Here is a 25459-nt window from a genome sequence, read left to right as displayed (position 1 = left end):
TCACATACTCTTTGTTCTTGACCCTCCGAAAGTTCTGTTCAGTCTTCCTCCTCATATTCCACCTGCAGACACGCCTGCCAGGTCATCCTGAGGCTAGTCAATTGTGGCTGAGAATAAAGATGTTGAACCAGGAGTCAAGCCAAATTCACCCCATAGCATCTCAAAGGACTTGAGTTCACACCCAGAGGTCAAGCACGTAAGAGTCAGAATCCCAGTGTCAAGGATACTCGGTGCTCTTCAGGATCCGGGTGATGCTCTAGAGGGTCCACCTCCAGATCTCCCCTAACTCGGGAAAACGTGCGCACCCAGAGCTTAGAGGTGATCAGGTGAGGGAAAATGTGTAGGGGTCGGGGAGCTGCTGCACAGGCTGAGGCAATCTGAAATGACAAAGGACAACCCGTTATGTAAGACCTGAGACCCTTCTCTAGCTTCCGTAACCTCCCTATGACGCGTCACATACCTTAGTGAAAACACAGTGTGACGATCACGGAGTTGTCTCCTTACCCCCTCTCCTAACGTGGAACACCTGGGAATAACCTATAAAACACAAGCACAGATTATCTTCCCTATTCCACACACCATTCCTGACTTGTCCCCTAATATAACCTGGCTTGGTACATACCTGGTCCTTATGCCAAGTAGAACTATGAAACAATGCCAGCGTTCCCAATACTAAGGCGTCTCTCAGCCTATATAGTATAGGTTCCAAAACCGATCCCCTTCTGTTCCGTCACAGAAGCAAAGATCAGTACCAACAGTTAACAGCACCAAAGCCCCCAAAAGAAAGTAATGAGCGAAAGCAAAACAATAGCCCTCCCTGGAGGTGTAATGCTCCCCCGTCGCCTTACCACCAACACTAATGGAGTCTACAGGCTTCTGGGCTCCTTCGTTGTGGTAGCGTCCGGTTCTCTGCGTAGCGACCACACCTCTGCCCGTAGGAGCAGAAGACCGCTCTGCGCCAAACAAACAATAATAGCTCCAATACCGGAGAGTCACTTCAGAACCTCACAAAGTATCTCTCCTAACAAATCAGGGTATCAACACAGGTGTCCGTGTCTTCGTGTTTCAGACGGCGAAGCACCACAGCACCAATAGAAGCGCATCAGCCGAAACACTCCTCCTAGGTCCGAAGGCTCAATCTAAGCGGGGTCTGTGTCTTCGCAAACAGTATAATGGCGAAGCACCACAGGACCCTCACAGTGAGTCAGCCGACTTCACTGTTTCTGACTTGCAGCGTGTTCGCACCAGCGTTCTCCCAACGCCAGCAAGATCAACAAGGGGGTGTCCGTGTCTTCGCGATAACGCAGCGAAGCACCACAGCACCCACAAGGTAACGGGCAGCCGCTCCGTTAAAGTACCGGCAAACAACAAAATCCAATACAACCCGACTTGCGGGTTCAGAAGGCTTAAGTTCCCGCCTCCTTGCTGCAGAGATTTCTGGGACAGGTAGTTCCAAAATACCAGGCAGGCGCGGTTCCGCTATTATTCAGATCCTGACACCCAGCTCTGCGCCAAGGGCCCCAGTCAAACATGGTCCCTCCTATGCTAATGCTTGCATTATTCCAGATGGGAGCTTTGTCATGAAGTTCCATGTCCACCGCAAAAAACGCTTGTGGACCTGCATCTATGCAGCGTGCATAGCTTTCATCATGGGATTCAGGGATTTGGTAGCAGTGGGGCCAGGAAGATAGAGGGCCTGTAATCCCAACAATGCCTCCTGGAGGCTGCGTTCTATCATAACCCACAATGGAGGGTCTTGGACCTGAGGGTGGATATAGACAATTTGTGCCAAATGTAAGGTTAAATATTAATGTTCTGCAGAGGGCAGACCTAAGCTCCCTGCTGATCTTTGGGCAATAAGCTTCCAAATTGCTAGAATAGGTCTAGCTGAGCCCCAGATGAAACCTTTATTGGTCTTATCTATCTGCCGGAGGGTCGAAAGGGATATTAATTGGGGAATCATGCCTAACACGTACATGATTTGGGGAAGGGTAACCATTTTTACCACTTAAGTACGTCCCCAGAGAGATTTAGGTGGGACCACTTTGCGAAGTCCAGTTGAATTTGCTCCATTAATGGGTCCAGATTATCCACCACTTTGCGTTCCAGGCCCCTATTCAATAGAATGCCCAGATACATAAGGCAGTAATTCTTCCACTGAAATGGGTAACCGGCTATGGTGGCGTAGGTGGTGATTCGCAACACCGGCAAAGCCTCACTTGGCAGCCAGATAATGCTGCAAAGGCATCTATAGTCTCCAACACCGCAGGGATGGAGGAGGGCAAGACCGACAGGGTAAGTAAAATGTTATCTGTGTATAGATACAAGGTCGAGGGACCGCTGTGTGTTGGAATAACTATTTGTCCAATCTGATTGGTGCATTGACGCTACTTATGGTTCGATTGCAAGGGGAAATAACAGAGGGAAGACTGGGCAACCTTGGCGGGTACACCTACGGACCGGGAAGGGGTCGGAAAGAAAGCCCCCACAATCCACCTGCGCCAAGGGGGAATCATAGAGCCATCTCACTCTGGAGATGAAGTCTTCACCAAGGCCAAATTTCCGGTGCATGGCAAACAAATAGTCCCATTCTTTCCTGTCAAAGGCCTTTTCTCCATCCAATGGCAGTGCCAAGGCCTTATCTGGAAGGTCCGCGGATATCCAGACTGCACGAGCTAGCGTGTAGGACGAACCCCACTTGCGAATGGTGAATAAGAGAGGGAAGGAAACGCTTAAGGTGGGTTGCTAGATGCTCGCTACTATCTTGGCGTCCCCATTGAGCAGGGATATGGGGCACTACTTCCACAAAGGACAGGATATTTTCCTGGTTTGGATAGGACCAAAACCAGTGGCCTGTTGGGCAATATACCCAAGGAGCCCGAGCAGTCAGCCTCAGTGAAGGCCTCCTGGAGAAGATCCACTACCTCAAAGTTGGTCCACTTATTGAACTCTGCTGGTAAATTATCCTCCCCCGGGCCTTTGTGATAGGTTAAATCCGAGATGACCTGCTCTATCTCCTCCTTGGTGTTGTCTCACTGAAACAGCTGCCTGCCATACTCTGAGAGGTAAGGTAATTGAATGTCTTCTAGGAAGTTGTTTATCTAATCTGTTTCTTTAACAATTTCCGGGGAGTAGAGGGTCTTGTATTGGGATGCCAATGTGTCTGCAATTTCCTTTGGCTTGGTGACCAGCACCTCTGATTCCGTAATGATAGCAGGATTGGCCATTCTCTTCTCCCTCTGCTTGAGCTGCACCGCCAAAAGACACCCCACCTACTCTCCTTGTTCATAGTGCCGATATTTCAGCTTCCACAGCGCATAATCGACTTTAGAGGTGAAGAGTGCATTGAGGTCCATATGTGCCTTTCCATGGCTGCGCCTGGTGATAGTAGAAGGGTGACCGTATAAGGATGTGTGAGATGGGCTACATCAGCTTCTAGCACTTTCTGATGCTCCTCCCTTTGTTCTTTGGACAAGGCTGCATCCCTCATCAGCTGTCCCCTGATGCTCGCCTTCGATGACGCCCCCAATGTCAGGGCAAAGGCGACCAAACCATCATTGTTCTCCTAGGAAGTATGCATATGAGCTGTAAGCTGTGTCTTGCCTACTGGGTGGTTGTATCTGGATAAGTAGAGACGCCAGGGCTTGCGATTTGGTGGCGACAGATCCAGATCAGCATCTAGGGTAATAGGTAAGTGGTCCGAAAGTGCACCCTCTGATATTGAGGTCTCACAGAGAACAGGAAGTAAATGGTGGCATCAGGAAAAAAACAACTGTGATTGCGCACCATGTACTGGGGACAAATATTTGTATTCCCGGTCTGTCGGATGCAAAAGACACCTAACATAGCGGAGGCCATGATCAGCTACAAGATCTCATAGGAAGGCTCTGTCTGCATTATTAGATACATCAATTGGAGGCAGACTGATACGGTCTAAGAGCATATCCTGGGCAAAATTCCAATCTCTGCCTCTCAGGATGTTGATAGTATCTGTCTCCGTCAATACTCGCGTGAGTTGAAGAAGGAAGGTACGCTTAAAACCCGTTGGTGCATACACTGAACCTATGCATAAACCTTTCCATTCATTTTTAATATGGCGAAAAAATAGCAACCCTTCAGATCGACCCAAGTCTTAAGTAATATGTGGGATTTTCCGAATCAGGATGGATACACCAAATCTGCAAAAAAAGATAGAAAAGGTGATTTAACTGAAAACAGAAGAGATGAAGGAAAAGGAGGGAAGGAAGAATTTGGTTGGTGAAAGAAAAGAAAAGGGACGGGTTCTGATATCTAGTCATTGAAAGAATGCAGGATAAAATAAATTTCTGGATAGAAACCATGAAGTAGCCCTCTAGGAATAATACCAGATGGATGCGTATCATTGGAGATGATTGCCACTGTCATTGTTGGGAAGGGCTGCCATGTTTAAGATGGTCACACTCCCTAAATTGCTCTACCTTATGCAGAGCACCACATTTGGCTACACCCTGGGACAAACTCGTTTTGGTCTGGGTGGAGAAGCTCCAGGAGAATTTGGGTATATCTAGCAGACACGATTTTGTCCAGTATTTTGTACTATATAGTGGTCCACTATAGCGATTGGGCGGGAGGAAGACGTGCAGGTAGGGTCTCAGTTTGGTTAGGGAAGAGAGACCAGCATTGTCTCTCAAAATGAGGATGGTAACTCACCCAGTTGCAGGGCCTCATTGCAGATAGCAGCTAGTCGGTTTACTAAACTACTAGCATAAGTGCTATAGTATTCTATGGGGATACCATCAAGGCCGGGGGTCTTTTACCTAGCCAGGTCTGGGATCACCTGTTTAACATCTGCACATGTTATCACAGCATCCGAAGTGTTGCAAAGGGATGTAATATCTTATTAGAGTATTAGCAACATTCAGAGGCAAGAATGGATCCACCATGTTCCCTTCACCAATTACTCCTATAATTTATAATCCTGATTTTCCACCGGGACCGGTGACCCTCATCTTAGGGGCTGGAATAATGGCAATCCTCCTTTTCTAGACGATCTTTACTTGGGCAGTGAGATACGCTCCCTGGAGGCCCTTCCGGAAGGGTGGCTTCTGGATAGAGTAGATTACTTCCGATTTACACTACTGTTAAATTGGGCTGGTTCCAGGGAAGTACACGATGGCCCACTAAAAACCCCTATTAGAGGCCACCTTCATGAAAAAAGTACTGCAGAAGGGAATAACAACTACCACGCACACTCTTAGACATAGGTCACAAAACTAAATAAAGTTACACAAAGTATTGGGAGAGAGACCTTGGTCAGGAAACAGCAGATTACACATGGAACAGAATTTGGCAGAGGACCGCAAACATTTCCATTTGTACCACGCATAAAGTGAATGCATAGATATTACTCACTAGATAGTATCTATCCCCTACATGGCTTCAGCCACTGTTCAGAAGCCCAGCTACTTGCTGGCACAACTGTGGCGAGAGAGGCATGTTTTTCCATGAGAAGCTTATAACTTATCTGCTGATTTTGGTTCAATTGGTGCTCACCCAATTCTGGAACCAACCTACCAGTCCTCCATGAAACATTTGGGGGAGGGAGGGGCACTATGGATGATTTATGCACTAACCGCAATGCTCCATGACAGCATGGACAAGTTGGCTACCTTTCCAAACGTTCATGAAATGGGACACACTGATAGAAACTGATTCCAGCCAAGTCCCAGAACTGATCCGAATAGCTGAACTTAACATAATGAAGTCAAACTCAATGAAGCAGTGCTTCCAATGCAGACACCCCTTTCTAGATATTGTGACATTGTGTACTATTGTAGCTCACTGTGTTTCATACATGTTATACATGCAGTGACTGTAATGTTATAAAGAACATCAAAATAAAACGGTTAAAAAAAGAACACTATCTGCACAGGACTTGTCAAGGTTGTTTAGAAGGTAATATTTGAAAAAGTGAATGGTTAAAAAAGGGAATGTGATCTGTTCTGCAATAGTACGTTTGAAGAATGAGATTCAGTGTAATGGTCACTGCTCCAAACTAAGTTGACAGTTTATATTTTTACATTTCAGTTGCCTGCGGCTCATATTTTGACCACGCCATTGCTTGGAATAAGCGAATAGACGACGAGAATGTCATGATTGTAATGTTCGAAGATATGAAAAAGGTATTTTTACTTACATGATAATGTTTTTGCATGAGGGACATAGTAAATGATTTTTGATTAAAATTCACTAAATTAATTTGAAAGTAAATGTCCATTCATGTTTTATTAAAGGGTAACTGTCTTCACAACAATCTCCTCTCCACTATTAACATTTTCCTCATCCCTTCTTATAGCACTGATATTTCTAAATGCCTCATTTTATTTTTATGACTGAACTTTTATCAGTGTCAGCATCCCCCAGCAACAGTACTGTTAGAATGTAATAGTTCCAATCCTCCCATGCGGTGGGTGACATTTGAAAGTGGTGGGGCGCAAAGTGATTTGCATACAGCACCGTAGCGAGCGAGCGCAGCGTGCGAGCCGAAACCCCAAAAAGGTGGTTTGGGGGGGTTACCCCCCCCAAGAAATTTTTTCAAAAAAGAAGAAAAATCGTGCATTTTCAAGCAAATTTGAGAAAGCAGGAAGGTTAATAAAGCAATTGTGAAAGTGCAGTTATTACATTAATAGATGGCATAACATAGGTAGCTGCTTATTCAGTATAACCACAGAGCCTCATACATTCTGTCCTATTATGCTCAGGTGCTGAATTCAGACTATAAGACTCTTGGGCATAGTATTATGTAACCCATGCAGAGCTTCGTCTCTAGCTCTGTACAATGTCTATGCTAGAGGTACAAAAAATGGGAATACTTCAACCGTAATATCAGATCTTGAAGTCCAGCTTAGGGATTCCAAAGAAGCTGACTATACCCTAGTAGCAGGTGACTTTAATTGCACCTATGAGCCACTCCCCTTAGATGGTATTCCTGACCTGGGTGAAGAAGACAGCAGATGGGGTATCCCTTCACTCTCCATCCCTCCGATTAGACGCTGGACTCGTAACGCAGTCCAGCTTAATGCACTGACTTTAGAGTTTGGGCTTAGAGCCACTAATTGCCGTACATCCTCTGATCGGATGGGCGCCCCGACGTTCAATAGGGTTGGTCATACCTCAAGGATTGACTATATCCTACTGGACTTGGGGTTTTGGAGTTGGGTTGATGACATGATAGTCATACCAACTGTCGAGAGCGACCATAATTCGCTTTCTTTAACTATCATGAATCCCTTGTCTAATGTATCATTTCCAGCACCTTCGAAAAACTCACGCAAGGTTACTGTTTCCTCCTGTGGAAGGCGCCTAAAGTGGGACAAAGTTGCCAATAACCCTGGCAAACTTGATATTATAGAGGAGGCTCTTGTGGCCTCGCAAACTGAATTAGATATTATTGATTTAGCTACGGCAGTGGATAGGGTAACACCCATTTTCGAAGCAACAGTTAAGTCTATAGGGGAAGCCTTTTGGGCCAAGGGCAATGTAGGGAGGATTAGGCCCCAGATTAAACCCAAGGGAATGCATGTTTGGTATACAGGAGCTTGTAGGAAAGCCAAGTCCCGACTAATTGAAGCCGTCAAAGGCAAATCCCAACCCCAAATACAGCTAGCCAGGAAAGATTATAAGAGAACACTGGGTCTAGCCAAAAAGGAGTGGGAGGAGTCCTACTGGCTTACCCTTAAAGAAGCTAGTTCAAAGAAGGACGCTAAATGTTTTTGGGATGCTATTAGAGCTCGGAACAGGCCGGACAGTGATTTGATAACTTGCAAAATCCCCAGCCAGGCGTGGGTTAAACATTTTTCCAAGCTATATACCCGCCAAGCTGACCAATTGCTGATGAACGTTTCCCAAGGGGGGGTTGCGGGTACACCATTGCTCCCTCCAATCTGGCATATTCAGCCTAGTGATTTTGATTTCACTATTAAGGAGGTTGAATATGCAATAGGCACCATCATTCCCCAGAAAGCGGCCGGTCCGGATGGTATCCCTGGCGACCTTTTAAGATTTGACACCTCAAAGTGGGGGAAACTCATCCACTCCCTACTTGTCGCTATCTGTAGGGGCGCCCCTGTCCCCTCCTCGTGGAAAGGGGCGGAGGTGGTCCCTATCTACAAAAAAGGCCCCAGGGAAGACCCGTCAAATTATAGGCCCATTAGCCTGTTGGATGTTAGCCAAAAAGTAGTTGGCAAGGTTCTACTGTTAAGAATTCTAAATTGGGTAGATGAAAACAAAATCCTCACTGACTACCAGGCGGGCTTTAGAGTAGGAACGGGGACAATTGAGCAAGCTTTTAGGCTCATGATGGTCTACTGGAAGGTCGTGGTTATAGGCAAGGGCAGTCTTTATCTCGCGTTTATCGATTTAAAGACTGCCTTTGACCTTGTACCCAGGGAGACCTTATGGAGCGTACTGGCCGACATGGGGTTACCTCATTACTTGCTTGTGTTGCTTGTTAGGCTGCACGAAAACAGCTTTGCCCAGATTAGGTGGGGACCAGAGGGTGAAAAAACTGATAGTATCCCGGTAGAGAGAGGTGTGCGCCAGGGATGTGTCCTAGCTCCCACCCTTTTTTCTCTTTACATTAATGGGGTGGTTGAGCATCTTCGTAAACATCCTTCAGATGAACCATCCCTGGCTGGCGAACGCATACCAACCCTCCTCTTCGCGGATGATACGCTTTTAATATCTAAGACCCCAATAGGACTCCAAAGGCTTCTTAATAACTTCCAATCTTTTTGCGCAAATCGTGGACTGACAATCAACACAAGTAAGACAACATTTCTGGTTCTGAATCCCCCCAAAAAACCAGTCCGCTCCCCTATCCTGAATGCTGAACCGCTGGAAAGGGTCGAAGTCTTTGATTATCTTGGGATACGCCTTTCTCATAAAATGGACTGGACACCGCACCTCGATAAAATGCTTTTAACTCATAAGAGAATTACAGGAGCCCTTTTGAAAGAACAACGCTCCTGTAAAATAAGACCTATAGCTACTGTCCTAGAGATCTACTCGGCTAAAGGTGTTAGCTCTGCCCTCTATGGGGCTGAACTTTGGGGGTCATCCATTTCTGATGCTCTACCAAGATCCGAGAAGAAATTCTGCAGAGCAATTATGTCTTTACCGCAGGGAACACCCACGGTCCGCTAATGTTGGACCTAGGAAGTCGCCCAATAGAGGACCTTGCAAAATTCCGGCCACTCTTGCTATGGGCACGGCTGTGGCGTGTGGAGGAGCTCAGTAAATATGCCCAAGGCCTTGCAGAAATTATGTCATTACCTGGGTGGCATAAAATTAAATGGTTAAGAGACATAAAGTTGCTGCTAGCCAATTTGGGCTTAAGTGAAGCGTGGATAAAAAGAACTTCTCCACCGAAGCTTACGCTGAAGAAACTTTACGGGGACTGGATCTCCATAAAAAGAAATACTAGCACTACCATTGGCAGACTTACTGAGGACTTTTTGAAGTTTAAAGATCAGCCCAAACGGGAAGTGTATCTTGATACTATTGAAAAACCCTTTGATAGGGCTCTATATTTTAAGTTTAGAACAGGAACCCTTCCCCTTTATTCCTTTACCTCAAGCTGGAAATCACACGCACAAACCACAGAGCTCTGTCCAGCGTGCTCAATAAAACCAGAGACATTGGCGCATTTTTTGTTTGAATGCACAGAGTATGCAATCCCAAGGAGGATCTGGCTTAAAAACCTATGTCGGCAGCTAGGCACCAACAGCCATGTGACTGCAATCAGGATATTAGTGTCTGATAGCCGTCCCACGTATGCTTGTGTTTTAGCTAAATTTTTATCATGGGCTTGGTCCATTCGCACCAAAAGGCTAAAATTAATTGTTTAATTCCTTTTTAAAGAAAAAGAAAAAACCATTTTTCTAATGAATTCCGAGTTAATTTGCTTAAATAATTCATATGTGTCTTACTGATTTTATATACTATTGTGTATTGTGTTTTATGTGTTGCTTTTATGATAATTCTTTTTTATCGAAATAAAGCCTTTTTGACTTTTGACTTTGACTTTGACTATAAGACTTTAAATAAATACCTGCTTGAAATACCATGTTTTAACAGTGTGGCTCACGCTTGCACCATGCACAGCTTGAGGCAATTAAATAAAGGCATGTCAGTCGCAATGATTTAGATTATCAGCTTTCACCAAGTGCTAAATCAAATGGCGTCCTGAACAGTGCCGTCCTGCCATCCTTAGCAGTGCCCACCACATAAAGGGGCTCATTAGGATGGCGGACGGACTTGCGTCCGTCCGCCACCCTAGAGTAGGAGGGACCGTCCGCATGGGCTGCGGCGGTCCCTCCGTGCAAATTAGGATGTGACCGCCACCCTGGCGGTCACATCCTGGATATTTAACATTGCGGCGGGTGCAGCTTCAAGCTGCACCAGCCGCAATGTTAAAAAAGCATACATTGCATATGTATGCAGCAAGCAGCAGGCACCGCGCGGTGCCTGCCGCTTGCTGCATACATATGCAGGGGGGTACCATAGGTACCCCCCATGTGCACCCCCCACCCCCCCTTCACCCAGGGGGCCCGCAACGGGCCCCCGCAGTGAAGCTCCGTATGCTTTTACACGGCGGAATATCCGCCGTGTAAAAGCATTTCTTTCTGTGCATCCTAATATGGTGGACGGTGTCTGAGAGACACCGTCACCATATTACAGCTTTTCCGCCGTGGTTGTAAGCCAACCGCGGCGGAAAAGCTGCGGACGGAAACCAGGACCCACCAGCCATCCTAATGTGGCGGTGGGTCTTTGGTGGGTCCGCAGCGGTTTTTCCGCATCCTCCGGGCCGGCGGTGGATTCCGCCGGCCCAGAGGATGCGGAAAAACCGCCATCCTAATGAGCCCCATAGTGCCCAGTAACCACCTAATGTCCCAGGTCCAAAAGAAAAGGTCTCACTATCTACTACCGCCATGTTCGAGTTGTATTGAAATATGTAGGCATCTTCAAAAAGACTCAATATAGGTAGCATGCGCTATTAAAAAAATAAAACACTTTCACAAAATACCTAAGAAGGTGTACAATTCACAGGGACTGGGCAGACACAATCACTATGCGTGGCAATTTGGGTATATTTTAGTCTTGCAACTAGCCCGAGGGAGGGGCAGACAGCTAAACAAGTCTGGTTGCCTAAAACAAATGTAAATGTGCTCAACTGGTCAAATTGCGTTTACGCCGGTTTTGGCTGTAATTGATGGCATCACTTCAAACTTTCTGACAATGCAACCTATCTTATACTGTCAGTGATGGAACGTTCAAATATTTACGTACATATTCACATTGTTTTCTGGCACAGACTTGGACCTCCTAGCACTAAACATACATAAATCATGGGGAATTAAAAAACAGGATGAGATTTCCTTAAATAGGCATATGTTAACATATTTTTGTAGTATAACACTAATATGTACTTATGAGTGTAGTGTTTAGTTATACATGGCTGCTTAATTTGCTAAACTGTGACAGGCATCCATGTATGCATGTTCAAGAGTTAAATAAACACAGAAATATACAATTTTACGGCTCCATTTATTCTCAAAGCACAAAATAAACATTGAAATATATATCAGTTATATAGGCAAAAAATAAACATGGTTAAATACAGACGGAAATGTTAATAAAATAAATACCATAAAACCAGGAGCCCTAATCATGATGGATGATCAGGGGGATACGTCCACACCACGGGTGAGTCATTTTGGTGGCCTTACTCCAGCCACTAGACAGTGGTTGGGGGAAGCTAGTCTAAGGAATATATGGAGGTACATGCATCCCACGTCCACTGGATATACTTTCTTTTCAGCCGCACATACTACAATATGAGCCATGCAGAGACTCGCTGGCACCTAAGATCTGCTGGCTCAATACTTAACTCCTATGTTCACATACTGACAGAATCATAGGCAGCCATAACCTTATTTCCACAGACTAACAAAATATCAGGCAGCTCTGTCTTTGCCCTACGGGAGACCGTGGTTGAGTGTGCCACTCTATTGCAATAGCCACAGGCTAAAATAGGGATCGACACACCAAGCGGCTTAAATTAGAAACCTAGGTTAAGGAACTGGAAGTCTCTCACAGGTTCAGATGCAGTTTTCGCTGTCAGCTAACGGCAGCACAGAAGCCACTACAAGCACTAGATATGGGTTGGGCAGAAGAAACATTGGTTAGGATGAATGCCACCGATAATGAGTCGTGCCCTTAAAAATGGAGCACAACATGCAGATTTAGGTGCTTTCTACATGTCCCGGTATTTCCTGGGTCTTCTGCTCCATTACATTTCATCATATTTGACCTGCTGGAATGTATAAGGGGGGGAGACCAAAGGTGTTGTCTTTACTGAAAACAGTAAATACCAGTAAAAAGAACCAGATGATATGATTGGGTTTCTGCTAACTTACAACGTGCAAACCAATCTATTTCCGTAAGGACCACACGAAAAACCCGCGGATGCGCATCTGGTATGTTTTATTGTAGACTTGGCGACTAAGTCAAGTTCAAGCACAAGATGAAAACTTTGTGACTCACATGCGTCTGACCTTTAGACTTCTGACTCTAATTAGCAAAGCAAGACTGACAGGGTGATTATTATGAGGCAAACATGTCCCCAGAGCGGTGCGAGGTGCTAGTCACAATGAAGTTATCTCAAGACGTCCATGACCTCTGTAGTTACATTATGGCTATTATAAAAAGTCTTTATTATAGGAAAAAATCATTTTTATGCTGCAAGAAGATGGAGATGACAGTTTAGGATGTTGAGCGGTAGTTGTAGCTGAACTGCGCGCCCAAGGAGGTTATAAAACATTTTAAGATTGAGCGGGCCTCTTGCCGGCCTGCTCTGCGCTCTAAAGGGGTAGATTAATTTTTGTGAAACTCACTCTGTGCACATTCAAACACTGGCTAACACCGTCTCTTGATTCATCACAGGAGAGCAAATTCATCTTGTAGCCTGTAGGTATTAAAATGTGTATTGGAAAGGCTCCGTTGGAATCCTAAAGAGGCAAGGGGAGGACGTGCAACCCTAAATATCGAAGGGCCGATGAAATGGGAACCATACACTTCACAATGTGCAGTAACGTGACATGACAGGCAAAATATCACTTTCCCTAGTCAAGCTCCCACCACACCTCGGAATACGAGGCCTGTGCAGTTCTTGCACACCCACCCTAACCTTACAAGAGTCCCCAAACTGTGCCCTCTCCCTCTCAAAACCACCACACACAGCTGGCTTAGGGTACAACAGAAATATTAAGCTGGGGTCAGAAAGGCAGAGCTCATGCTGGCACATCGTCTCAGAGCTCAAGCAGTGGATAGGAGGATCACTGAACTGCAGGCACCTGGCGGGTTCCCTGCGGTCTTGGGATGAGGAATTTGCCCATGACTTGGAGGCTTTTTACGCCACATTGTATGCAGCAGATACTCTATTAGACTTTGATGCGGTAACCTATCTGTCACAGGACCCCTCTCCCGATCGCCGCACTCACCGTGACCGTCTTCGGCATCTTCTTGGAAACTTTCCACAACTTCTGCCAGCGGCTCCTGCTGCTCCGACCTCGAGTCTCGCAGCCCCTCCAGGGACGACTGGCACCGGGAGGCTGTGGGAGGGGGGTCACACACCGGGCCTGGGGGGCTCTTGCCGGGGTCTGTTTGCTTCTCCTCCTGCCCGGAGTCGCGCCACTCTGCCCCCGCCCACCCACGCGCGGCATCCAATAATGGATGTTGCGCGGTGGACCAGCCAATCCTGGCGCTGCATGCAGCACCAGGATTGGCTAGGGGGGCACACTGTGTACTCGCCCTGGGCAGCCTTTGAAAACCCGGCCCGGCTGAAGACGCACCCCCGGCCCCTTCTCCATGCCTAAAGTGTTTTGCTGGCATCGGTGCATGCGCGGGCAAGTCTCAGCCTGGTAGTCTCATGCGCACAGTGCTGGCCTTCTGCAGACTGTCACTCAAGCAGCTGCAGCAGACCAGCAGTCCCGCAACCCCACCCCCTGCGCACTACGACCGCACCATTACATTGACATGATCCGTGTAGTCACTCCCGCGCTGCGTGTGGCGCTAATTTGTGAAGATAGAATTAGTGTGTAATTATGTTTGCTGGCTTAAGCTTAGCTGCAGTGCCACGGTCGGTGCGTCCAGGGCTTAGTGGGGCTACGCCCCTACGCCCCAATGGACGCACCGCGCTCCCAGTTAACGGTGTCTCCATGACCAGTAAGAACAAAATTTGGCAGGATTAACGACTCAATTTTGTATGGAGTCTTTTCTGAATTTGCTCAAATTGGTCAGGGGATGGGGACAAATGTGTCACAAATAAATGTGAACATTACATTCCTAGGGAGTTTTTTGGAAATCTTATAACTACAGATGCATAAATGTTGCCTCAGTAAGACACTTAAACCCAAAGGAATCCGGGGGCCAGGTGTAGGAGAAACTACAATGGAGCGAGAAATCAGGACACAGAAATGGAGAGTGTGGTGTTTACAACTTCAAAGACTGTGATGCATCACTGTCATGTATGAAGGACTTACACATATTATAAGTTAGTAGTATTTATCATATATACAGATGATGGTCGATCTTCACCAGAGCTCCCGACCAGCACATAATCCATATGACTCCTGGGTGCTGACGGGAGTCTGTAGGCAAGACTGGAGCATTTCCAGAAGCTGCACCTCGGCCTGGGGCAGCGACACCCGGCCAGGCTGTAGCCAGTGAGGCCCGTGATGAAGATGGCGGACACGCAGGGCAGGAGCTGAGCTCAGAGCAGCACGGCTTGACTGAGCACTCACTGAAGGCAAATGGGGGCTCTGGCCTTGTCATGCATGACATGCCTTGCGGTCAGTGCAGAAGGCCTAGGCGGCTGCCAGAGCCAACGAGACAGTCTCCCTGCAGAGGTGGGGGCCCAGAATGTCTCCCTGATCCGCTATGCATCTGTTTGGGGAGGGTTTGCCAGTTCTCCCTGCTGCACTATTCTCCTTCGTGGGGGCCCCCTCGCTTAGAAACTGTTGAAATCCTCAGGCCTGGAGTCGAGGCTGTCACCGGCCGGTGAGGGGACACTCCCCGTGCCCAGCAGACCAGGACATAACGCCCTATGTCGGGGATTGCCATGATATGAGGAGGTGTACTGTTGGACCGAGCTGAACTAGGCGTAAGGGTGTTCACGGCTGCAGGTGCTGCCCACCTCACAGACTGGTGGAGAAAGCAAGCTGTTATACACCTCCTGCTTTGACAGGCGGTTGATTGGCTCGCCCGGTTGTTTCTCATCGAGTAACTGCGCTTTACCACGCTGCTTGACCATGGGCCATGATAAACCTGCAGAAATCTCAAGGCAATCCAAGATAGATAAATACCCGTCCCCTATTTCGGTGCCCCGTGGATTCTAGTCCCAGCAGATACCTTGCAGGCCTACTCTTCAATGGGAGACACCAGAGTTATCTTACTGTCAATCCAGACTTCCCGAATGGTGCTCGAGTCAAAAATTGGAGAGGTGGGGTTGGAATTGTATCACCTGCAACAAGATCTTCACGGTGTGGCGCATAGGGTCACAGAGGCCAAGGAACAAGTCTCAGTGGTGGAAGACCTCCAAGCCACGGTTTCCAGGCTGGTAGCTTCTTTTAAAAAAAAAAAATGTATTGACTTTTTACAAAACAAAATGAAATACCAAAATACAGGCACAAAGTGCCAACTTAAGCCAGTTAGCACATTAGTCGTTATGTGTCATAGTCGCATACATATGAATAATTATACAATTCCATGGAAACAATAATACAGCACTGGATCAAGACATAGAAATCAGGCCCAAGACAAGGATGAATGTCACAGCTGCAGCGTAAACCATCAGTCTTATCAAGCAAAGATTTTCAGAACGCAGGGGTCCCAAATGCCAGTCAAATAAAAAATATATAAATAGAAGAACACATTGCTACACATCCCAAGACACATCACATTTGCATAATTAACAGTCTTCTTACAATCGTCAAATATTCAAGTTAAACATCAACAGTGTTATCTGAATTTGACAACTCAGAGTGCATGTGGGCCCATTCCAGGAAGGGCCCCCATATATCTTTTGGCCTAGAGGTCAGTGGGATCTGCTCCCAGAATAATTATAGTTGGGTGTGGCCATATGTGACATCTGACAGCCAGTCTTTAAATTTGGGTACCCTTTTTCGCCCCCAACAAAAGGCCACTTGGCGTCGTGCGTAAAGCAATAGCAGTGCATGCAGCTTGCGCCGCTTGGGCGGGGTATCTCGCACATATCCCAGTAATCCAAATACAGGTGAGGGCATATCAGCCCTGTCAACTATCTGATTCTCCGCATCAAACACCTGATGCCAAAACTCAGACAACCTCGAGCACGTCCAGGCCATATGCATGAAATTAGCCTCTACATGCCCACATCGCCAGCATCCATCATCCTCCCTCAACCCCATCTTATAAAGGCTAATCGGTGTCCTATAGTATCTATGAAGGAATTTAAAATGAATCAGCCTAAGTTTGTAATTTGGGGGGAGATCAGTTGATTGCCCGCAACAGAACTCCCACTGCTTCTTCGTCAACTGCTGGTCCAATTCACAATTCCACTGAGCCAGGGCCCTGGGTGTCACAATCGGGGATGTGTTCTGCATGGTCATATATAATCGCATGATTAACTTACGCGCCGATGTCGACTGCAGAATGTTTTCCAAAGCCATCAGTGTCTTTGGACTGGACAAACTCCCCTGCCTTCCGCGGGAGTAATAGACCTCAGTAAACCCTTATTTTTTAAAAATTATACCTCTTCTTTCATAGCGCTCGCTCGCGCTTTCCTGGCCACGCCCACCGCAACAGGCCACGCCCACCTGAGCTTTTTAAGGAGCTGACTGCTAGCTCAAGCACAATTGGACTGGACAAACTCCCCTGCCTTCCGCGGGAGTAATAGACCTCAGTTAACCCTTATTCTTTAAAAATTATATCTTTTTTATCACAGCGCTCGCTCGCGCTTCCCTGGCCACGCCCACCGCTACAGGCCACGCCCACCTGAGCTTTTTAAGGAGCTGACTGCTAGCTCACTGTAATTGGACCGGACAACTCCCCTGCCTTCCGCGGGAGTTATAGACCCGAGCTATCCCCCACTTTTAAATTTAACCTTCATCTTTACAGCGCTCGATCGCGCTCATTTTAACCCCAGCCTACCTGCCCTCAGGGACTCTCCCTGCTTCTGTCAGCGCCGCGCAGCCCAAGGTGACGCTGCAGCGGCCATAGGAGCTCCTGCTCGCCGCCTCCAGCGGCCGCTCCCCCCGGCCACGCTCACTGCAATTGGCCACGCCCACCTGAGCCTCATAAGGAGCTGACTGCTAGCTTAAGCACAATTGGACTGGACAAACTCCCCTGCCTTCCGCGGGAGTAATAGACCTCAGTAAACCCTTATTTTTTAAAAATTATACCTCTTCTTTCATAGCGCTCGCTCGCGCTTTCCTAGCCACGCCCACCGCAACAGGCCACGCCCACCTGAGCTTTTTAAGGAGCTGACTGCTAGCTCAAGCACAATTGGACTGGACAAACTCCCCTGCCTTCCGCGGGAGTAATAGACCTCAGTTAACCCTTATTCTTTAAAAATTATACCTTTTTTATCACAGCGCTCGCTCGCGCTTCCCTGGCCACGCCCACCGCTACAGGCCACGCCCACCTGAGCTTTTTAAGGAGCTGACTGCTAGCTCACTGTAATTGGACCGGACAACTCCCCTGCCTTCCGCGGGAGTTATAGACCCGAGCTATCCCCCACTTTTAAATTTAACCTTCATCTTTACAGCGCTCGATCGCGCTCATTTTAACCCCAGCCTACCTGCCCTCAGGGACTCTCCCTGCTTCTGTCAGCGCCGCGCAGCCCAAGGTGACGCTGCAGCGGCCATAGGAGCTCCTGCTCGCCGCCTCCAGCGGCCGCTCCCCCCGGCCACGCCCACTGCAATTGGCCACGCCCACCTGAGCCTCATAAGGAGCTGACTGCTAGCTTAAGCACAATTGGACTGGACAAACTCCCCTGCCTTCCGCGGGAGTAATAGACCTCAGTAAACCCTTATTTTTAAAAAATTATACCTCTTCTTTCATAGCGCTCGCTCGCGCTTTCCTGGCCACGCCCACCGCAACAGGCCACGCCCACCTGAGCTTTTTAAGGAGCTGACTGCTAGCTCAAGCACAATTGGACTGGACAAACTCCCCTGCCTTCCGCGGGAGTAATAGACCTCAGTTAACCCTTATTCTTTAAAAATTATATCTTTTTTATCACAGCGCTGGCTCGCGCTTCCCTGGCCACGCCCACCGCTACAGGCCACGCCCACCTGAGCTTTTTAAGGAGCTGACTGCTAGCTCACTGTAATTGGACCGGACAACTCCCCTGCCTTCCGCGGGAGTTATAGACCCGAGCTATCCCCCACTTTTAAATGTAACCTTCATCTTTACAGCGCTCGATCGCGCTCATTTTAACCCCAGCCTACCTGCCCTCAGGGACTCTCCCTGCTTCTGTCAGCGCCGCGCAGCCCAAGGTGACGCTGCAGCGGCCATAGGAGCTCCTGCTCGCCGCCTCCAGCGGCCGCTCCCCCCGGCCACGCCCACTGCAATTGGCCACGCCTCCTACCATCGCCATAAAACATGTGCTTCTTACGTACGCGCAGCGGACGGGCGCAGCGGGCGCGCCGTTTGCGCGCCGAAGGCGCGCCTAAGGCAAGCCCGTCTGCGCCCGTCCGCGCCCAGACGGGCCCAGGGCCCCAAAATGCTGCCCAATCTTTGGCATACTCCCCTGCTGCACTTAGAAATCTCCAGCAGCCCCCCTGCGCTCTTCTATCCACAACCTGGGACCGCTTGGCATCTCTCGGCATTGCGGCCGACCTGGTCTCTCCCAGACTCACCCGTGCACCTGAGTTGCTCCCTGCGCCGCCGGAAACTTGCATCCGTATATTGTATATCAACACCCGCTCTCTTCCCCAACACCACGCTGATATTTTTCTTTTGCTGATCGCGGAAAACCCAGACATCCTGCTGCTCACTGAGACCTGGCTATCCGACCTATCCCTCCCTGACATCCTGGCTGCCCTACCCCCTAACTATTATCTGCTGAACGCCAACCGGCCTCACGGCCGCCGTGGCGGAAGGGTTGCAGCAATTATTCGCAAAGATCTACCGCTCATTAAGTCGTCATCTTTATGCCTCCCTGATGTTGAAAACTTGGTAATCAGCCTGCCAACTGAAGCGGGGGCTCTGACCCTTATCGTCTTATACCGCCCTCCCACCCTGATGCCATTATTTACTGTCACTTTTTGTGAGCAGCTTGCTGCCCTCATGACTTCCTCAGCTTGCGTTGCCATATATGGCGACTTCAACCACTGGTTCAACCATGCTGCCGCTGGTCCCCACGCCACCGAATTGTTTGAGGCACTTTCTAGCCTCAATCTGACGCAGCATGTCATCTCCCCCACTCACACCGGGGGTAACATCTTGGACCACATATGGACTCAAGGTATCTCACTTCTCGGTCCGACTGTCTCCGCCTGTGTCTGGTCAGATCACTCACTGATCGAGTCATCCATCCTCATAAAGGGCCTGGTCAGGCCCCCCTCCCGGCCTGGAGGGTTCGCCCGGAACTGGAAAACTCTGGACTCGCCGGCTTTTCTCTCCCTACTGGCTAAAACCCAGCCTTCATTCCCCGAGTCCTTGGACATCAACACCATGGACGCTAACATCTCACACTGGTTAACAACGGCCAGTGACACTTTTGCTCCCCTTACCTGCTTCTCCCGCACCCATCTTAATAAATCCCACAAATGGTATAATTCTACCTTAAAGCAACAACATCTGGAGCTGCGCCAATTGGAGCGCAGATGGCGGCGCCATTACCTCGGCCCCGACAGGGAAGCCTATGTGTCTGCGCGCAAAGCCTACAAAGCTGCAATTATCACCACCAAAACTTCCTTCATCTCCAATAGGATCTTAACTGCTCCCAACAGATCCAAGGAGATATTTAAAGTCCTTGGCGAATTGACATCAGACGCCAGGACACTCCCGATCCCACCTCCTTCCTTGGAATCCTGCACTGCTCTAAACTCCTTTTTTACAGATAAAATCATTGCTATTAAGAATTCCATTCCCCACTCACTTCCGTCCGCCGTATCAGTTCCCCCCCTGCTAATACACCTATCTTTTCTCAGTTTCCTGCGCTCGACCCGGAATCACTCGCCAGACTGTCCTCTCGCGTGAAATCTGGATCTCCCAAGGACTGCTGTCCTCCTTTCGTGCTCCGCGACATCTGCCATACCCTCCCGCACTGTATTCTTCCCTTGCTCAACTCCTCTCTCATTTCAGGCACAGTTCCCAGCTCATTTAAAGAGGCCACACTGGTGCCCCTCTTAAAAAAGCCCGGCGCCGACTCAGCAGTCCTGGCCAACTATCGCCCCATCTCCCTCCTACCTTTCTTTTCCAAAATCCTCGAGGCTCATGTCACGACCTGCCTCTCACACTTTATCGAGGAATCCAACTACCTGGCACCCAACCAGGCCGGGTTCAGACCAGCCCACTCCACTGAGGCCGTGATCCTCGCTGTGCTGGATAATCTCAGGCGCAGCGAGGACAAAGGACAGCCCCAGGCACTAGTTTTACTCGACCTATCGGCGGCTTTCGACACGGTGGACCATAACATCTTAATCCACCGTGTCGAATCCGCCGGAATCTGTGGGGCTGCTCTGTCTTGGATCAAATCCTTCCTCGAGGAGAGGTCCCAGGCAATAAGCATGGGTCCCTTCTGTGCCACCAGTGTCCCCTCGTCCTGCGGAGTTCCTCAAGGATCATCTCTGTCTCCCCTCCTTTTTAATTTGTACCTCCAACCCCTCCTTCATTCCCTGGGTATATGGGATATCACCGTGTTTAATTACGCGGATGATTTACAACTTATTTTTCCCCTCACTTCCCCTGACGCCGTCACTAATTTTCAGACTGCCATGACACACATCCAGCATTGGATGAACCAAAATCAGCTCAAGCTCAATCCAGGCAAGACTGAGCTCCTCCTTCCGGGGAGAAGTGCCCAGTTCTGGGGCCCCCAGTACTGGCCGATTGAGCTTGGAACACCACCTTCTCCTGCTGGATGTGTTAAGAACCTTGGAATTTTGATCGACTCCTGGCTCACCCTCAAGGCACAGGTGAGCGCAGTAACATCTTCCTGCATGTTTCAACTCTACAGGATCCGGAAAGTCGCTCACCTCCTTTCACCTGAAGCCTTGCTGCAAGTCCTAATAGCCCTGGTGATGTCCCGGCTGGACTTCTCGAACTCAATCTACCACGGTCTCCCTCAATCTCTGCTATCGAGGTTGCAGATCGTCCAAAACCAGGCCGCCCGGCTGGTCTTCAAAATCCCCAAATGGCAGTCGGCCCAACCTTTATTACGCCATCTTCATTGGCTACCAGTGAACGAAAGAATTTCGTTCAAGGTTCACTGCCTGATCTTTAAAGCTCTCACTGGCCCTGCCCCTGCTTTCCTTAAATCTCTCATTACTCCTTATTGCCCCCCCCGCACCTTGAGGTCTACTCATCTCTCGCTTCTTGTTGTCCCCCGTTTCAAACTCGCAAGATCGGGTGGCCGTAGCTTCTCCTGCTTGGCCCCTAGGCTGTGGAACTCCCTCCCCCTCGCACTTAAGTCATCTTGTTCCCTCCTTTCTTTCAGGAAATCCTTAAAAACAACACTCTTCCCTCATTAAATTCTTTGCTCCCCTGCTTCCTCCCTTTCTTTTTCAAATCCAATCAGCGCCAGGAAACCTCTGGTGACAGTGCGCTTAAGAAATCTATAATAACATAACATAACATAACATAACAGTGTCGGGGGGGGGCTTAGGAAAGTCCTCCCACAGGGCACGACACGCAGTGCGTGATATAGGAACTGTTCAATAAAGGGCACAGTATTGTCGTCAGCTGCAGCTGGGGGAGGCCTAATTTCACCATCGGGATAGAGGTCTGCAAATGTCCTAAGCTTCATACTCTCCGTCAAGACCCTACCTACTCCACCCTCCATGCAAGGCAACATAAGGTTGCGTTTCAGTGGGATAGATGGCGCATATAGCACAGGAGCTCCGGCTGTCTTCTGTAGTGCGCGCCACACCCATCTCAGTGTGTCAGCTGTGTGTACCTCCCCTCTTGGATGCTGTAACTGTTTGTACAATGCAACCTCCAGTGGCAGTGGGGCTACTGCATCTATTTCAACTGCCACATGCGGCTGATATGGCGTCTGGTGGATCCAAAAATAAAGAAACTGAGCCTGTGCACATAGGGCCTATAACTGTAGGTCAGGGGGGCCCAGGCCACCCTGCCCCAGGGGGAGCGTCAGTAGGTCCCATGATATCCTAGCTTGCCCACCTGCCCACACCAAGGTAAGTAGATGGGATCGCAGTTGTTTAAAAAAATGTTTAGTGAGGGGGATCGTATATTTACAAAAAGATAAAGACATTTTGGCAAAATAACCATTTTTGTCAATGCCACTTTTCCCGCAATGGAAAGAGGCAGTTTAGTATAAAATATTTTTATTGAGCATTTCAACAAAATACGGTTACAGTAAGGCTGAAAGAGGCCGCTGTGCAGCCCGATGGATGACAGTCAAGACAATGTGGCGAGAGGGCGTCCACTGTGGATCAGGACATGCAAGATCATGGTTATACACAGCAAGTCGCCTACAACCCAGCATGGGCCGGCCGCGTCAAAAACACAGTAAGGCTTGGGAGCGACCCCTTTACTACCGGCTCCAACATGGGCGTGTGCCTAGATCCCATGACAGTGTCAAGTGGCCTGTTACCGTCCCGTCCACAGACCAGCACCCTCCCATCGCCAATGCGCTCCTCAGACCGCTAAAGGTGCAACGTACCTCTGTCTTCTGACACAAACAGTAAGAAGAAACCCCGACCCCCCCAACAATCCCCAACCTATCCTATACCCTAAGAACAACCCCCGCCCTACCACCCAACTCCCATCGCCCCCCAGTCCCCCCCCCCGTATGGTCCATGGTCTCCCTCACATCCCCTCGGTCCCTTCCGACCTACTGGGCGGGCCCTGCTTCTTTCTTCTCCATTTCAGTATCTGTCAGTCTCAACAATCTGAGGTATCTCGGGCAGGTGACCTCTACAAACTCGGAAGACAAGAGGGCTAGAAATGGCTTCCACAGCTCAGCGTATCTGGCCCCTTCTCCTGCTTTGGACAATGTGAGCCTTTCCATGCCCAGGACCATCCACAGACGGTGGATCCAACCCCGATGCGTAGGAATCTGCACTGATCGCCAATGCGCCACAATGTTCTGTATCGCTGACCCTAGAGCAATGGCGATCAGGCGACCTCTCCGTGATCTTAACGGGTAGGTCAGTGCGTTAGGCAGCCCCAGAATAACATATGAGGGAAAGCGCAGGATTTCTGTATCGAAGTGGGCATCCACCTCGTTTAAGACCTGGCGCCAGTATTCTTGTAGAAATACGCACTCCCAAAGTATGTGTACTAAAGTGCCCACTTGACCACAACCCCTCCAGCATAGGGGATCCTTGCCACTGTCCATCTCATATAGGCGCTCCGGGGTATAGTACCAATAGGTGGCCACTTTTGTAAGAGTTTCTGTGAGCCCCATATGGTACGCTGAGTGTCGCGCTCTATAGTATATTCCCTCCCATTCTTTATGTGTAAGGGATCACCCCAACTCCCGCTCCAAACGCACCCTACTCGCGCTGTAGGTGTATTTGTGTTTGTGCATGAGCATTTTATAGAGATCCGAGATTAACTGCTTGTCTGTCGTGCGAGTAATCAGCCAGCGCTCAAAATCCGTCAGACGCATGTCCGCCACCGCTCTCACCGTGGTATGAAGCGCCCAATGTCTGACCTGGAAATATATGAGCCTCTCGGATTCCGGTAGGCCGAACTCCTGACAGAACTGTGGGAAGGGGATTGCTCCCTCTGGCCATAAATATGGCAGAGAGCGCGGCAGCCGTCTGGTTTCCAGCGTTCGAAAGCTTTCCCGTCCAGTCCCGGTTGAAAATCGGGGTTCTCAAGGATGGGGGTGAGGGGCGACGGCAGGGTGGTATGGCCCAGCGGGACCCCCACCCGGTCCCAGATCTCTAACGGGACACGCGTGATAAAAGATACGTAGAGGTTAGGGGGCCTATGTTCTCGGCGCATGAAGGGAATTTCTTGCAGGGTCCTCCCCGCGATCGCCTGGTCTTGAAACAACCAATGTTTCCCAGATTCCCATCGGGCCCATTCTGCCAGAAATCTTAACTGTGTTGCTTGAAAGTATGTAGCTAGGTTCGGGATCCCAATTCCTCCCTGTCCGGCGCAAGCATCACTATTTGCGACTTCAAACGGGGCTTCCTCCCGTTCCATATGAACTGCGAGAGCTCTGACTGCATCAGTTTAATCCAGCCTTTGGGCGGAGTGAGGGGTATAGTGCGAAAGAGGTAAAGTATTTGAGGAAGAATCGTCATTTTGACAGCCGCCACCCTGCCGAGCCATGACAGCGGATAGTATTTCCATTGTTCCAGCTCGCGTCTGATTTTCTGTCTTAGTTGGGAGTAATTAATATCCACAGTGGTCTGTAGAATGGGAGCAAGCTGTATCCCGAGATACGGGACCGCCTCCGAGGCCCACTGCAGAGGGAACGTGTCTTGTAATCCGGAACGTGTGAATGGCTCCAGTGACAAGTCTAGGGCCACCGACTTGGTCATATTGACTTTTAAGCCCGATACCCGGCCGAACCAAGCAAGATCGTCAAGGCAGGCAGGGAGTGAGGTCCGGGGGTCAGCAAGGGACAGCAGGACGTCGTCGGCATATAGGCTTATGGTGTGAACTCCGCCCCCAAACTTGATCCCCTGGACCTTCGGGTCCAGACGGATCCGCTGCGCCAACGGCTCCATACAGAGGGCAAACAGTAGGGGGGATAACGAACATCCCTGTCGGGTGCCCCCTTCGATCTTAAACCGCAGAGACGAATAGCCATTAACCCGGACCGCAGCAGAAGGAAATTTACAGCAATTCAACACTCTGGTATGGAATTTGGGTCCCATGCCGGCCTTCACTAACACTCTCTCCAAGTAGGGCCAGTGCACCCTGTCAAATGCCTTCTCGGCATCGATAGCCAACATCATGTACTCACCCCGCGTGCGGGCGGCCTTCTCTAGGAGGTGGAGGGCCCTCTTGGTGTTATCAGAGGTCTGTCGCTCCGGGATGAATCCAGACTGATCTGGATCAATCAGTCCTCCCATGTATGGACCTAGTCTGAAGGCGAGGATCCCCGTAAAGAGCTTGAGGTTCACATTTAAGAGAGAGATAGGCCTATATGCTCCACAATCCGTGCGGTCCTTGCCCGGTTTAGGTATGACCGCAATGGAGGCCTCAAGTAGGTCTCTCGGGATCGCCC

The 25459-nt window shown here is 49.1% G+C and overlaps 1 protein-coding gene across 2 annotated transcripts in view; it reads left to right on the top strand.

Annotated features, from left to right (window-relative positions):
- The window catches only part of LOC144818749 (sulfotransferase 6B1-like), a 283225-nt gene that overhangs the window by 140386 nt on the left and 117380 nt on the right, over positions 1–25459 (top strand). For both annotated transcript variants that reach the window (XM_078676457.1, XM_078676458.1), the window contains one exon: positions 6067–6161. In XM_078676457.1, coding sequence (XP_078532583.1) covers positions 6067–6161 — 95 coding nt within the window. The remainder of the gene's footprint in view (positions 1–6066; positions 6162–25459) is intronic.

Source organism: Lissotriton helveticus, chromosome 2_1 (genome assembly GCF_964261635.1).
Source record: "Lissotriton helveticus chromosome 2_1, aLisHel1.1, whole genome shotgun sequence".
Taxonomy (NCBI): domain Eukaryota; kingdom Metazoa; phylum Chordata; class Amphibia; order Caudata; family Salamandridae; genus Lissotriton; species Lissotriton helveticus.
This window is presented reverse-complemented; position numbering and strand designations above follow the sequence as displayed.